Here is a 17681-nt window from a genome sequence, read left to right as displayed (position 1 = left end):
TTTACAATCCAGTGAACTTTCCCCGTTTTCAGAAGACATTTAATACTCCATCTTTTTTTGTTGGGTTTTTGTTTTTTGTTTTCTGTTTCCATACCATCTAACTGAACGCAGGGATGTAAAACATCCTGATGCAAGCCATTCTATCAGAAACATTGTTAAAAATCATAAACTCTTAGACTGCGTCCTCTTTAAAGGAGATTCACTAACAAAAGTAAAAATCAGGATTGCTGCTCAGATTTTTTAGATTTTTTTTTTTAACTATTGAAAATTTGTGTAGCATTAACAGCAGCTTCACAACTGGCAGACAAATTACAATTTTTTAAATTGCTGTGATGTTCAAATATTTATAACGTATTTGTCTAATTTACACATCTAGTTGCTGTTAATCAGATATATTACAAGTGACTATTTCAAGCTACAACAGACACAACTGTGAAGATGTCACATTACTCAGCTAAACATTTTGGGCCAAATTTCCAAACACGGGTTAGCTATGTTGTGCTCACAAAATCTGCACTCACTCTGAAACCTCATGCTGCACGAATATAAACCCTACATTGATGACAACACAAAACCTGAACTGACTTCTGGTCATGAGACATCACAGTTCCTTTGGAGCTGCACTATCAGGAACTCCCTCAAAGGAAATCCACTGAACCAATAACAGAGACCTTGACTTATTTTCTTTTCTGACTAAGCTCTACCAGGCCAGAAGTTGGAAAGTATGTGTCCTGCTCACCACAGCCCATTCAGTCCTTTCTACCCATACCAGACACATAATTGTGTTGCATCCTATTGCAGGAGCTGAAGGTTGGGTGGGAAGAGAAGGCACAATAGGGGTGGAAAAGTCCCCCTTACAGATAACAGAAGGGCTGTTAGACAAAAACTGCCTTTGCACACGGATCGAAGTGAAATGATGCAGCACATTATTTACTCCACATTTTTGGCAACACTGCAAATATCACTTTACTGTGTCTCTGAAGCAGATCTTCCAGTGTAAAATCTTCCAAAGCAGATAAAAAGAAAACTTGAAAACCTGGCAAAGTTGTTATTCTCTGATATATGTTCAGTGACTTATGTGAAGTGAACTGTGGTTTCTGCCCAGGTCCTAGAGGACAGGGTTTACATCACAAAAGTCACCCACAAAATTGGCAGCCTCGTGTAATCTCAGCAGAAACACTAGGGACTGAATCAACACAGGGACTAACAATGTCACCCTTAGAACTGATCCATTCATCACAAGGTTAAAACAGACTACCAGGACAGCGAGAGGAAGCTTTCATTTTTTCTGCCCATACTTGACTTATTCTGTGAATGGAAGTTTTCTGTCAAACTAGTACTTTTCATAAGCATTAATTCATCAAAACAAAACTAGAAAACAAATATAAACGTTGTTAACTACTTGCACTAAGGAAAAACTAATCTACAGGTAAACTACCTACTCAGGCATTAGTATCTCCAACCAGTGTACCACTAGAGGCTATATTCAGGATGCAGGAAACAATGCTATACATAGGGAGTGCAAAGAGGAATTAAGATAAAAGAAGGGGAATACTTCTAAGCCTTTTGGCTAAAATAAAGTAAAGATGAAGGAAGTTGGGGGGCTCTCTAACAAAATGAAATTCTGTGGAGGATCTCTTGGGGTTATGTCTACCCTGCAGTTGAGTGCTGTGATCGCAGCACATGTAGTGTACCTGAGTTAGCTTTGAGATCACAGCTAGCTCAAGTAACAGCAGCAGGGTAGCTGTGGCAGCAGGGGTAGTGGCATGGGCTAGTCACTCCTGTATATACCCAGGATCCTGGAAAGAGTTGTACTCAGGAGGCTAGCCTGTGCTATTGCCGTGGATACATTGCTATTGTTACTTAAGCTAGCTTGGATCTAACTAGCTTGAGTATGCCTACACACGCTGCAATCATACCTCTTGATTGCAGTATAGACATATCCTCAGTTACTCCATACCATTTGAAGATGATAGACAACAATGCACAGTTATCAATCCTTCCTTGCCATGGATCTCCCTTCCATAATTAAATCATAGGAGAAATCATATGTCAATTTCTCTTAAATATGCAATCTGTCACTTACATATGCAAACTTAATGCTGACCAAAGTTCTCTCTAATGGTAATAAAGATGTCAGAATGCAAATCTAGGTATTTCTTCAGTGTGTGCTCCACAGATGTACACTCTTTCAGGTTTGTAAAAATCTAAATCCTGGTGCTTATCCTGGAAAGTGAAAGAAGTGTCTCCATCCTGAAATCAAGTCAGTGGGTGTCTGTTTAGACACTACTACTACCTCCTGAAGAAAGAAAGCTCTGAATGTGTTTGTGTTAGGAACCTGATCAATGTCTCTTATGTTTTTACACTATGGAAATGTATGCTGACATGTTAAAAGGTTTTTTAATTTTTATTGATGTAAAATTATAGAAAATATTATACCTTGAATTGCACAAAACATAAAACTACATCAGTAAGAGTCTTTCCTTCAAAATTAAATTACAATGGTAACTATATTTAAATGACAGGTTTCAGAGTAGCAGCTGTGTTAGTTTGTATTCGCAAAAGGAAAAGGAGTACTTGGGGCACCTTCGAGACTAACAAATTTATTTGAGCATAAGCTTTTGTGAGCTACAGCTCACTTCATCGGATGCATTCCGATGAACTGAGCTGTAGCTCACGAAAGCTTATGCTCAAATAAATTTGTTAGTCTCTAAGGTGCCACAAGTACTCCTTATATTTAAATGGATGAACATGAAGGCAGCTATGCTCTCTCATCCCTAGAAAGGGTCCTTCTAATATCAGGGTTAAGGCACAAGGAAGACCAGGATTGGGAAGCTTCCATTACTGGTTCAAGTGCTATACTTGTCCTGTTTACAGACAAAGGAATTCTGTCTCTAGCATTGTCCTTTAACAAGTTACACAAAAAGTTCAAAAACCAAACCAAACAAACAAAAAAAACCTTTGCTCATACTACCATGCTTTATTACTAAGACATGAATTCTAAGCTGAATGGAGCACATTCTAAATTTCCCACATAGATACAACAGGGAATTTGAACAACAATTCATACCCTGTGTTTTGAAAATTTCTCCATAGTTTATCTAGGTAAGCCCAAGTCTGCCTTTATCTGTAACTATCTCAGAAAGTTGACCTTCACCACAAGCTTAGCCTCAGCAACCTCTGTTACAAAGGTGTAATCACAATATTTTTCAAATAATCATTTTTGCACTGCAGATATTCAGGTCTTATTTTTAATCACTGATATATTAAGCATCAGCAAAATAGTTTGCTTAGCTGCTCCACTGGCAATTTTAAAAAAGGAATAAAAATATTTAGCCTTTTGATTACCTTGTTAAAGTGAGTCATAACAGCATTATAACCATGCTCAGTATGGCTGCTATAATTAAGAATCTGTCAGGTTTTTCTTTAAAAATCTTTTTTAAAATGAGGTTTATAACTCAGTCATTTCAAATGGTATCATCTTGAAGTGTGACATACAAACCCTCAGCCTGGAAAAAGACATTGTAATTAAAATTTGCTTTTACAAAAAGTGATCAATATTTGTTAAGCTGCATGGGATAATGTTCTGTGCGATGCTTTTTATATTTCCCTATATATTCTATGTTTTAGTCATTTGCGCTTTATCATTATATGATAATGTGAAGAACAAAATCTGAAGAAAGCCATTTGTTTCTGAAAACCATTTACTGGACTATGCACAAAACTTTTTTTTTATTTTACTTCGCTTTAGTGTTATGTAGTCTGTAAATTATGTTAATAGAAATCCACTAATGTCAAACAGAATTTGTGCACAAAGAATAGTGTGTGTTGTGTGTTTCACAACTGAGATTTAGAGGTTCTAAAGGGATAGAAAAAACCCACAGGATCAAAGGGATATAGGAGATATGAAGGAGACCAGAGAGTCACTTGGGGAGTTGAGAGAGAGTGAGGTACACAGAAAATGAAAGATAGTCAGAACACAAGAGAGAACTTGGGTTAAAAAAGTCTATTCAGTTTTTGAGTACAAACTTTTAGAATTCTTCTGTAGCATCTACAGAACGAATTAGAAATTTTTAAATGGATAATCTCTAAACTTTCAGTGAATATTTCAACTGCATACATTTCAAGAACACACTACTTGTTAATATCATCCTTTATTTTATGTATAATTACATTTTGTTGGTTGCTAATTACTTTTACTAATACTGAACATGTTTTTGGTAGGGTCATTTTCTCTGACAGATAAACTAAATAATTAAATATACAGGAAAAACTTTGTATAAAAATAATGTACCTTGAGGGCATTGTGTCACTGCAATGAGACATGTTAGGGTGTCATACTGAATAGCACTACTACCCAGGTAGTTGGAACAAGCACAAAGTCATGCAGAATGACATGCACTCAAGTTTCACTGCTTAAACTACTTTTGTAGTATGAAACCTATTGCTTAAAAAGATATCAATTTCTATAGAAGAAGCTGGATGGGAAAAAAATTTAGTTGCCTATGATGTACAATGTGCTGCAATCGTTCTTTGAGTCTTAAGAAACAGAAGTCACATGTCAAAAGTACGCAATATTTGCAATCACTCTTGTTTTAGCTGGTAAACTAATTAGTTAAGTTCATGCAGTATTAAAAGAGGAGGCTTTCTAAAACAAGCCAAAACAGAAAATGTACTATAGCAAATAATGCAAAATAGGACTTTACTGTTTTTGCTGTCAGCTGGCTAGAAACTCCCTTCCCACCCATATCTAATAGTATTCCTCTTATTTTGTTCACTGCTTTTCAACACAGCTTTACCTCACCTTTACAGATGACATTTTTCAAACTATAAAATGGTCTGTGCTGTTAAAACTTTCTTGCTTCAACAGTTTCTCATTGCTGTAAGAATAAGTCTACATCCTTTGTTACTAATATACACAAACCTATTGGCATGTGACTTTGACTCAAGGCTGAGAACAGGCTATAAATTTGGAAATCAATATCTAACTCTATCAATATTCATTTTACTTTTTCTTTCAATATAAAATACAAAGGTGAAAGAGCAGTAAATAAGCTAGAGTACTGAAATAAATTGGGTGTTCTTGTCACAATTAATAAATGTTTACCCAATAACACTGCTAGCTACAATAGTCTACAGCCGTGTAAAATGTCTGAGAGTATGTACTGGAGCAGGTGCTAACCCGACTGTTCACAAAAATACACACAACATATTTCCATAGTTAATTAGCAATCACCAGTAATTCTCCTTGGTACTATTTATCCCACATATATAAAACATACCGTGCATATTGCTATGGAAATGCATTTATCCAAGCAATTTTCTTCTGGAAACACAGATTGGGATTATGGAACTAAACTGTTTTGCTCACCTACCTGGATGACATACTAGGTCATGCTTTACTAATTTGTAGTATGTGCATCATATCCCAAGATAAAGCTTATAGTTGTTCATTGATCTATAGTCACTCTTTCAGCTTTCACTACTGTATTCAACTAGGAAGCAGAGTAGGTACTGGTGGACTCATTCTGTTGATTTGCAGAGACAAACATCATTGTGATTGCTGTGTACATAAAATTTATTTTTTTTTAAAAGAAAAATGTTCCCCCCCCCCCCTTTTTTTTTTAAGTTAATCCCAATCCTTTTATTTCTATATTTTACCTAAAAATCCCAACCAGGACAATGGTAGCTTGTCCTACTCTAAATCCCTTTCTGGAATGTAATGACATTAGGTAAATCCTTTTCTTTCTTCAAATAATGATAGCAAACATTCAAAAAATCAGTGTTTTAAAAGTAATTTAGTTGTGGGAAGGAGTGGTAACGGAGTGAACTGAGGTAGTGAACACACGTATTTCTGAAACATTTGTGTGTGAACATAGCTACCATTGTTTAATTTACTAAATGTTTTTCCAAGTTTATACTGGTTTCTTTAAAAAACCCACAAAGATTCAAACATAGAAAATCACTTCACATTATCAAAAACTAATACAGAAGGAAACTGAACTGCTCTTCTTGAATTAGAAAGATAAATCCACACTAGTTAAACAGTAGCAAATACAAGGCTTTTTCTTTTTCTCTTTCTTTTTATGATTTTGTATCTTTCTTTTTTAAAAAGACCCTGTATCTCTGTCTCTCAGTTTAAGACAAAAATCCTCTCAAAAAATGTCTTGTATATATTGAAGATATCAAACACTGAATGCTTATATAAAATATTTAGTAACTTCATTATCAAAAGACTGACTTTGCAAACTAGGCAGTGGAATTAGCCTGTGAACAGTGGAAGTCCACAGTAAAATGTATGATAAAATAAATTTCACTATACTTTATACCAACTCTGTACAAAATGACTTCCTTTGGTACTTGCAAGTTGTGAAGTCAAAATCACCTTGTAGAAATCATTGTATTATCCTCTCCTCAGCCATTAAGTATTTTCCTGCTCACTTCACATATGTTCAGAGTCTTAGGACCTGATCCAGACATTCTCTTTTTCCATACTGCTTCCACTAAGATGTAGTATTTATGAGATTGTTCCTGGTCTGTTTTTGTCACTGTTTGAAACACTGAAATATTGAGGGGCCATTCAACTGGAATGCAAACAGTTGGTTACTCTAAAGAATATCTAGGAGAGATTTGAATCAAAGAATTGTATGCGTGTACACATTGTATATAATAAGGTACTGTAAGTATATGCTGATAAATAGCAATATATACGAACATGTGTAGTCCAGAGGCTCACATACTACAACTATGTGAAATATATGAAGACAGACTAATAGAGATATACACAAAAAGATGCACAACCATACCCTCAGCAGTCTAACTATATATAGTTAACATAAACAAACGGATGAGAATCCTGTAAATCACAGCCAAGTATTAAAAAAGTCATTTCACAGCTGTAACATCAGCAAAATGCATGCAATGGTTGTGATCTTGCATCTACAAAAATCTTTGAAAATGCACTTGCAGGTGTTAGCCATTTAATGTGCTGCACTAATTTTGAAGCTATCTTTCATATACTTGACTCAAAACTTTCAATGATTTGCCCAACAAATCTTGTACAGTACATTATATTTATTCTAGGTTTTCATATACATTCTTCATTGGAAAAATACCCTAGCTCTTCCTATCTTGTGTTGTTGAGTATACATGTATAGTAATCTCTTTTGTTTAAGATTTTCATTCTGGGGAAACCAAATCACTTTTCTTTAATAAGTACTGTGTTTGAAAAGGCTGAGAAATTAGAAATGTCTAAACAACAATTAAAAGTCAGTTGATTTCTTAATCTCTAATACTATTATATTACCTGCCTAAAGGTATGTCAAGAGTGGCTGAATTTATTATGCACTTTGCTGTGTTGCTGACCTACTGCTTTGTATTTTAAAGATTTAACTTTTGGGGTTTGGTTACAGTAAAACTGGTTACCTGTGGGTCCTGGTAGGGGTGCAGCTTTCCTTCTCCGTTTGATGTCTCCCATGCACAATGATCCTAAATGTACACTTGTTTGTCTGTAAGTGATTATCAGAGAAAACTATTAACAAAGGGGGGGAAATGCCACATAAATACACAGCTTGTATAACCTAAATCTGAACCTAAATCAAAACATTCTCAATGAAGATGAAGCTGCACAGTGAAGCCACCAATCTTGTTTATATCAAAACATAATTATGTTTGTTGACAAGCGCTCAGCATCTAAACACAGCATCATAAATTGTTCCTGGAATGAATAATATAAAAGGAATGCTTTTTAATTTTCAAAACTGGCAATCTTTCTAGCTCAACATAAAACACTGTTTCTTCTGACAGGAAAATAGCTAAGATTAATTATCTAAAGAGATCACAATATTGTTGTAGGTTATCAATTGGTTACTAATGCCTTACTGTCAGAATGACATTTATTACAGGAAAAGTATTATCAATTTCTTTTAAGGTAACATGAAGAATGTCTGAGGTAACATGAAACAGAAAACTCTTCAAACGCAAATGGAATAAAAGTGTAATTTTGCTATAAGTAACTTAACATTCCTTTAGAGAGGCACAGATACTGCTGGCTGCATCATTCGGTGAAGAATTAGGAGACAAGGGAAAAAGAAGAGGCATTTATGGAGATGTATTAAACATTACAGAGTACCTAAAAACACAAGTCCCAATATTGTGATTCTTTTAATTATAACTTAGTGAATTTTGTTAAATCACAAGGTGGGAAACAAATCTAGTAAACTGGTGCCAATGAAGAGTAATATGTTCCCATTTAAGGGGCCTGGGTTCAGTCTAGGATTTATAAATTTTGCTTTATTGCACATAAGCTTTCTTTAAGCTATACCATTATTAATTGTGTAACAGATGATTATGTGATTTAAAAGAATATTCAGATTTCCTGCATAATGTTGTAAAAAGAGAAAAACCAAAACACTGGGCTGAAAATGGTCATAGTGTTTAACATTTTATGGTACAAATCCACTTTTTTAATACAAATGTACTAATGACTTTGTTATTTCACATAGACGGGCTTCAGTGGGTAATTTAAAAAATAAAATACTCCAATGCATATCCCAGATTAACTTATTGTGCCACAACGTCAGCATCGATTAACTTAACTTTCTATTTTAACATGGACTTTTCTTCCTTGAAACGGCCTCACAAGTTGAATTTAAATACAAATTTAACATCCAAAAGCTAAGTATAGTGGAACCATCCTCTTTTCACCCTTCCTGCTATCACAGAGTAAATTTCAATTAGTGCTAAATTTACATTAAGACTGTTTAAACCTCTAAATCTTTTGTAATTGGTAGTACATGTAAAAAAAGTGAAAACTGGAAATTTAAACAAAGTATAGAAAAGGTCAATAAAGGCAAAATAAATATTCAAAAAGCTATTTAAATAAAGTTGTTATTAAACTTGCAGGTTTTAATTTATGTTTTATATATTCTATTAAAGTAACCATTTAAGTAAGTACATTATCATGATATGTGTGTGCTTTTTAAAAAAAAACCTGCTAAAATATAGAGAATGGGTTATGAATCCAGTCATATTACACTTGGGAAAACTGTCTCTTCAAGAATGGCTTCGACTATCTTGATTACTCACTTGACTCTGATATCCATAATGCAACTAAATCACCCGTAGAATATATTTTCTGAAACTAAATATCAGAATTCAAATAAAGGAATGCAAAATATTAAAATTAGGAACTGTCTTAACCACTAAACTGATATATGTGCTCATTTTATTCAGAATGAATATGCTGCACATAAAAAATGTGAAGACCTTCATATCTCATTGTCAATTTTTTTTTAAAACATCAAGAAATAGAATTACCAATGAATACTAAACATAGATCACCAGCTCCCTCTTCCCAAAATCCATATCCCATTATATTATTGCAGGGTCTTAGACTGTAAAAGTCTCCTGGACATGTCTCATACTAGGTAGAGTGCAATGACTGTGTTTTTTTCTCCAGCATTCCTATGTAGAGGGGAAAGGGGATAAAAAAAAACAAACCAAAACAAACCCACACCACCCAAGGATGCAAGTAGGATGAAAGATAAAAATTAATAAAGTCAGCCAATTGAACCTCAAGACCTGAGCTACAGGAGTAACAGCTAGCTGCGCTTGAGTAATTCTACCCAGAATTGATTATCTGTTACACTGCATTGAGATATCTAGATTATTGATCAATAAGATTATGGTACTCAGGTCCCAACACTTTTCCTCCAGGCACATGCAATGGAGTTGCAACAAATAACACTAAGTAAGGACTACTTTGTTATTGTTGTCACCCTTCATGTAGAACATAGCAGTTACTTTTTAATTCAAAATCAATGAATGTCTGAAAGACAGCCTTGTTCCTTCAGCATAAATGAATCATTTGTCTTTGCAAAGCACAACAATCTGATCACTAGCCAAGGTGAGAGTGGTTATTTCTTTGCTATGGTTTTGGGAAAAAGCTAGAGGTTTCTCTATGCTAGAAACTAACCAACATTCTTAAGAAATCGTTAAAGCAATAATTACACTTTTTCAAATCCACAGTCCATTATGAAGCTACCACTAATATTATACCTTTGACTAAAACTAGATTAATTTCAAACATTGCATTTATTTCAACAGGGGATTTACAACTACCATTTTAGATGTATTGTTGATTGAAGTGCAGAGAGACAAAAGGCTACATTTTAAAGAGCAATGGACAAAGAACTGTCCCTAATCTGAAAGCTGCAGTTTAGAGAAAGCAAGCTATTACACTTTGGCTGTAAACATAAACACTAGCGCATGAATATTACATTTCTAAATTGTAGACGTAGCGAGAACTCTGACCCTCACAGTCTGGCTAGGGGTTCAACAATATGCTTCTTAACATTAAAACACAAAAGCAAGGATTACAAATAGGAAGAAAGCTATTTGCCTGATTTCTCTCTTTTTATCCATAGCTTGCTGCAAGCTATCATTTATAAATAGTGCTCTGGTGGGAAACTAGGCATTTTATTAGGGAAAAAATAAAACTTGTTAAGACCACCTTGCCTGAAAACTTGGCTTTTGATGTGCTGGTGACAGGGACTGGAGCAAGCAGTGTCAAATGGAATAATTTTAAAGGAAAGACAACAGGAACATGTCGCCTCATTGTATGCATTTACAAATAGAGGCTTTTCAGAATATTAGGCCTAGTTAAAGCTGCCCTCTGGATAAAAAGTGTTCCCAAGCAGCCTCAGACAAGCTTGGGAGACAAACAGATGTGACTATGGTCCCTGGCGTTTGGCAAGAACACTCACTGTCAATAAGAAAAATATAAGCATGGACAGGGCATCAGCTGCACAACAGTGGAGCAGGCCTGCAAGTGTCATAGCAGCGGCAAAGTTGTGGCAGAGGGAAGTAAAAAGGCTGCATAAGCCCAGACTGGTGTGAACTTACACTAGCAGGCCAAGATTTTTGTTGTTATTATCATGCCTCAACATATTAAACAAAAAAGGAATGGAAAAATATACTGCCAGATTTTATTCCTTTTCCCCTCTGATATACAGTATTTCCAGGGAAAAGATGATAGTGGTACTATAAGCACAAGACGACACACCAAAATCATGTATATTAATAAAAAAAATAAGTTACACTGTGGAAACTGCTGTTCTCAGAAATGGCTGTCTCCATGTTGATAACATGAGTCACCAGTGCTCATAACTATTTGCTGTTAAGGTTATCATCCCACTATTCAGTGCTATCTAATTTTCTTTACTTTCCCCCTCCATTCTGGCAGTCTGCCTTCCCATTTTTTCTCTAGATAATGATTCCGGGAAATATGTCTAAATGATACATCTTCTAAATCCCCCAGACAAAAACCATTCCACCCACACTGTTGCCATACAAACTCTTATTTTTCTATCACCTCAGTATTCTTGGTAATACAATATTTTTAATGAGCTGTTTCTCATCTGAAACTATGAATGTTTGGCTTCCAAAGCCATCTGTAGCAGCTCAAGTCAGAGTTTGATCTAATGGGATCTTAGTGGTCATTAGCACCACCCTGTCCTGTGCAAAAAGCCATCAGTTTCATGTTGACCTTTCAATCCATATCCAGCCTTTGAAAGAGGCCCCCTACTTTCATGGACCACAGATACAGAAAACAGACCTTTATATGCCATTTCCACTTTGCACATGTACTTTTGTTAAATGATTATATTTTATATAAAAACAAAAAGAAAAGAAAAAAAGAAAGAAAACAGACTTACTTGTTTAACCTCCTTTTCCTACTTTTAAGGGTTTATGATGTTCCCAAGTATTATCACTGCCTTTGCTATTAACATTCAGATGGAATTAGAATTTCACTCTAGATTTAGTATTCGCTTTAGTCATTACAAAGCAGTATAGTGCAGTGGACTGAGCATAAGAAGGCAGCTACTTCTGAATACCATAGTTCTCCCCAATGGCTTGCTGTGTGGATGTGGGGACATCACTAACCACCCTGTTCATTTTTCCATATATAAAACAGTACTCCTCCAAAAACAATTAATCTTCTTCATCTCTACTACCCTGGAAGTGGGAATTATTCCATAGCTACTTCACAAAGGTGTGTTGTGAGAATTAAGTTTGTATTGCAGTTGTCTTCATATGTGCTAGTACATTTTCTGAGACCTTGATTCCAGTTAGGGGCTTTTGGGCACTACTGCAATACAAATAACACATTTACTTATGTATTTATTTTACATGTCTACTCATTGCTCCAACATCCCTGTTGGTTATCTTACTCCAGTGTTTTCTTGCTTTTAGGAGTTTTTGCTTTCCTCACAAGCTGTAATGCTTTGAGATCCATATTATTTACTCTTCTTGATGTGTTATAATTGCAATGTTAATACATGCACACCTCATTTCCTCCCCACAGTTTGTTTGGACTTCTGTTTACACTTCAGCAAAGCATCAAGCCATTTGCCAGATTACATTTTGTACCTCTATGACTTGGCACATATTATCTGTAAATAATGGAGGTCCCTGTTTATTGCATTTTAGACATAACTTGAACTTTGAAAGTAGCAGTTCCTGACAGAGGTAAGAGTGGAAGAGTTTTCATGTTTTGCTCAAAAACATTCTTATCTATTGGATTTCTGTGCAGCTGATTTGGAAAGCATAGATTATGTTGTATGCTACACTGATGCTGAAATAACACTTTAAAACTAATTTTCACAGCACAATTTAATGAACTGATATCACCCAATACTTGTCTGTCCATTATATTCTGATCAACAACTCTTTCACTCAACTTGGGCATTGAAATACTCTGTAAACAGCAACATCTATCCTAGCACAGTATCATTGAGTTCCTGCAGATGGCTGTAGAACTCTTCAATTATATCATTGGATGCTGTAGCTAATGCCTAGGCTTGATAAGTTACTAACTGAAGCTCTTTAGAAACAGATTTTAGTAAGGCTGGAGTTGACTGGTTTGAATTTTATAAGGATCTAAGGCTTGATTATTAAGAAGAATCGTCACTCCCTTTGTCCATTTTCAATCTCAAAAGAGTTGGATGAGAATGGAGACAGAACGATGTGATGACTGCAACTTATTTGAAGCTTGAAATGGTTTGACAACAATTTCTTAGACAATGTAATTATGCTATTAGGTAGCATGTTTGGACATTCCCGGTGGTGATCTACAAGGTTAATTTCTACTCTAATAATTTTAGTTTTCAAACTACAGGATGATTTTAAGACGAGATTGAAAGAGTGATTCAGGAGTTTAGAAGGAAAGTATGGGAAGAGCTCATAAGATATAAAGGAGATCAATGAGTAACCTCTTTCCTCAACTATAACATTTACAGAAAGCAGGCTAAGTCCAGAGGTGCAGTGTGAGATGGAAGGGAGTATGGGGAGCAGTGGTCAGAACAATAGGGAGAAGATAGATAATGGAGAATGTCTAAAACCAGGAGAGCAATTCTGAAACTGGATTCAGAAATATATATTACATAAGAAAGCCAACAAAATGACTCAAAATGAAGGTGGATGACCTCATCCATCTTTCTTGACAAGAGTACAGCCCGACCACACTGTCTCATTATTCTAGTGTCCTTAATGTAATAACAGCATAGCAAAAGTTCTCAATTTTTTTTTTTTTTTTTATAAACACACAGGGTGGCCCACATTTTAGTACAGAGTTTGCCTTCTGGACCACATGTCCTCCTCCCACAGGAAGTTGCATAGACTGCCTCCTCCAGTTGATGGTGTTACTCTGTGGCGATTAGCAACTACTTGCATGGAAAACTGGACAGTATTTAAATGTATTTTTAGGTGTCTTAATATGACCGTGTTCTCCACAGACTGCTAGCAACTGCTTCATCACCTACCTGAGTGCTATGGACCACAATTTGAGCACCTTAGCAGTATACAGCATTAAACAATATCATGTAGGTATTTCTAAGTTTCCTTTCACCTTAGTATCTAAATAAGGTAGTGGGACCAACACAAGTTTCAGTGATTCAATATGATTAAGCTTCCAAAAGTTTGGATGCTTATGCAAAGTCACACCCTTCCCTGCAATTGCCTTCTAGTATTAAGGAACATTTTCTAAAAATAATATCCCAATAGAACTGTAACATTTTACATGTTTACCCACCAGCTAGTTAGTGCTGTAAGTTTGGGTACAGTACATAATATTACTCATACATAAAGAGGTGTAATCCTGCCTCAAATGCACATCTCAACACAACTAACTATGGTACAGTTATGGCACCTTCATAATATGGTACAACAAAATGCAAGAGACGTATGTTGCAAAGCAATATATATATGCAAAGCAATGGCAAACAGGTTCGTTAGAAAGGGTTCACTCCTAAATCTCAACCCCTTTTCCCCTTGTGGCACAGAGCCATTGCACCAAATTTTATAGTTCCTTTTGTTCTATGACTTTTTCCAGTCATCTAGAGGATGTCAGGCTGTCCAACAAAAGGACAACATTTGTCATTTACTGATAGGGTCTGCCTCACTCTAAACTGCACAATTTGGGAGTGCTTCTCTGTGGAAAGTAGAAGAAAACTCCTTATATAGATATTTAAGGGTAGAGAGAAAAAACAACCCGAAGTTTACCATAACACTAAATAAGAACAATTGACTGAAGTCAGAACATGCATCTCTCACTTTTTCAAGATGTGAACTGTAGCTGTCCAGTATGTGACAAGCGCTCCACACATCCTAAAGCACTCTCCTTAGGGTATGTCTACACTGCCCACGTTACAGCGTGGCCGTGGCAGCACTGTAGCGTGGGCAGTATAGACATGCTTTATCGCCAGGAGTGCAGCTCCCGGCGATAAAGTGCTGTCTATATTGGCACTTTTCAGTGCTAAAACTTTTGTCACTCACAGGGTGTTTTTTCACACACCTGAACGACTAAAGTTTTAGTGCTGAAAGTGGCAGTGTAGACCCAACCTTAGCAAAGGGACATTTAAAGTTATTTTTTTAAGATGCAAAGGGGCACTGTTGGCTGCGCCTCCAACCCATGCACTTTGGCAGCCTGGTCTCCATTTGAATAGCAAGTGATTGATATACTAATTACTGCAGGGCTGTCTCACAGAAATCTAGTATGTAGGGTTTTTTCTCCCCCCATCCATACATGTTTCATATTGCAGGATACTGTGAGTGCATTATTGGTAAGTGCATAGCTCCTGGCTGTGACAACAGTGCTTCTATAGACAAAGACAAATAAGAATGATCAAAATTGTTTCTGTAAAGATGGAGGATTTGGACCTCACCTGATAGTACTATTGTACAGGTTTCTCTTAAAAAAAAAAAAAGAACATACCTCTGTATCATTTTGTTAGGAATATTTGAGATAGATGTCACCCAGTATGATTGGATTTGTCTAACTTTAGGTCAAATCGATATCTGAAATCTATTTTATTGTTTGTCATAAAAAGCTATATAGCATTTGTGCCTGGCAATGATTTGGACAGTCAGTGTCAGCAAGAAGTGCCAGAGTACCAGCTAATTTCTATTGATGTCATTCTGACAGCTGCTTTGTTCTCAAGCAATTTGTTCCCCCTTTTTCCAACAGTTTATTTTGGGGAGGTATTTGGCTCCTTTTGCTCAGGCTATAGATGAGGGCAAGGGTTTTCCCTCTACAGCCACATTGATCCAAACTTACTTAATTGGAGAATGACAAAGATTAGATACTTAATTTCACAGTTTTTATAGAACCAGTAAAAGCTGACACTGATGGTTTGAAGTAAGAGGGATCAGACTTTGAAGACCATGTGGATGGAGATTTTGATTATGGCTTCAACAAACACATTTATGAATATCACCTAATCACTCATATCAGAACCTGTTGCTATGGGGAATATGGCTTATATGCACTGGATTTGCTCGGTGGAAATGTGCAGTAGCCAGACTGAATGTATGGTGTATTGGGAGAACTCTACATTGCAGTGCCCTGAGTTAACAAAGAACGAGGTAGCAGATAAACACATGAAGCATTCTTAAATGAAACATTCTTCTAAAATATATATTGGGTAAATATGTGTTAAGTAAGGTCAGTGTTTTTAAATTCACATTCATTTTGCCAAAGACAGATATTGTTTTATCAGAATATACATTATTAAAAGGCAATTCAGCCATTTTCATCTACCATAAAGTTAAGTATTCAGTATAATGTGCCACCAACAGAAAAACTCCATGAAAAAATATATTGCAGATATCTCTAGAACAAAGTAGTCAGTTTGAAAATCAATATTTTAAAACCAAAATACCAAGAACAAATAGGCACTATGAACAACTTGCTTACCACATGGAATTAGAAGAATTGATGCAATTTTAAATGCAAAAATAGGGTATACTGTCTGTGTTTTCTTTGTATTTATATTATCTAAATCCTAAAGTCAAAATCAAAGATAAAAAATTAGGGCTGTCAATCAATTACAAAAATCGCGATTAACTGTGCCGTTAAAAATAATAGACTACCATTTATATCATAGAATCATAGAATATTAGGGTTGGAAGAGACCTCAGGAGGTCATCTAGTCCAATCCCCTGCTCAACATTTTCAAATATAAATATTTTTGGATATTTTCCAACATATTGATTTTAATTACAACACAGAATACAACGTTACAGTGCTCATTTTATTTTTATTATAAATATTTGCACTGTAAAAATAAAAATAGTATTTTTCAATTCATTTAATAAAAGTACTGGAGTGCAATCTCTTTATCTTAAAAGTTTAACTTACAAATGTAGAGTTACGTACAAAAAATAACTGCATTTAAAAATAAAACAATGTAAAGCTTTAGAGCCTACAAGTCCACTCAGTCCTACTTCTTGTTCAGCCAATCACTCAGACAAAGAAGTTTGTTTACACTTGCAGGAGATAATGCTGCCCGCTTCTTGTTTACAATGTCACCTGAAAGTGAGAATAGGTGTTCTCATGGCACTGTTGTAGCCAGTGTTGCAAGATATTTACATGCCAGATGCGCTAAAGATTGATGTGTCCCTTCATGCTTCAACCACCATTTCAGAGGACGTGTCCATGTTGATGAGGGGTTCTACTCGATAATGATCCAAAGCAGTGCAGACCGATGCATGTTCATTTTCATCATCATGAGTCACATGTTACCAGCAGTAGTCTGATTTTCTTTTTTGGTGGTTCGGGTTCTCTAGTTTCCGCATCAGAGTTTTGCTCTTATAAGACTTCTGAAAGCATGCTCCACATCCTGTCCTGATCAGATTTTGGGAGGCACTTGAGATTCTTAAATCTTGGGTCAAATGCTGCCACTATCTTTAGAAATCTCACATTAGTACCTTCTTTGCATTTTGTCAAATCTGCAATGAAAGTGTTCTTAAAACGAACAACATGCTGGGTCATCACCCAAGACTGCTGTAACACGAATGAGGGTAAAACACAGAGCAGGAGACATACAATTCTCGCCCAAGGAGTTCAGTCACAAATTTAATTAACACTTTTTTTTTTTTAAATGAGCATCATCAGCAGGGAAGCATGTCCTCCGGAATGGTGGCTGAACCATGAAGGGGCATACAAATGTTTAGCGTATCTGGCACGTAAATACCTTGCAAAGCCAGCTACAAAACTGTCATGTGACTGTCTGCTCTCACTTTCAGTGACATTATACATCTCACTGACATTATAAATAAGAAGCGGGCAACATTATCTCTCATAAATGTAGACAAACTTGTTTGTCTTAGCGATTGGCTGT

At 35.8% G+C, this 17681-nt stretch overlaps 1 protein-coding gene across 1 annotated transcript in view; it reads right to left on the bottom strand.

The window, feature by feature from the left end:
• The window catches only part of GPATCH2 (G-patch domain containing 2), a 182907-nt gene that overhangs the window by 11302 nt on the left and 153924 nt on the right, over positions 1-17681 (bottom strand). The window contains exon 9 of the mRNA XM_084624428.1: positions 7426-7508. Coding sequence (XP_084480554.1) covers positions 7426-7508 — 83 coding nt within the window. The remainder of the gene's footprint in view (positions 1-7425; positions 7509-17681) is intronic.

This window comes from Lepidochelys olivacea (assembly GCF_965140295.1).
Source record: "Lepidochelys olivacea isolate rLepOli2 genome assembly, chromosome: 3".
Lineage (NCBI taxonomy): Eukaryota > Metazoa > Chordata > Testudines > Cheloniidae > Lepidochelys > Lepidochelys olivacea.
The sequence above is the reverse complement of the archived record's forward strand: the minus strand, read 5'-3'. Positions and strand labels throughout refer to the sequence as shown.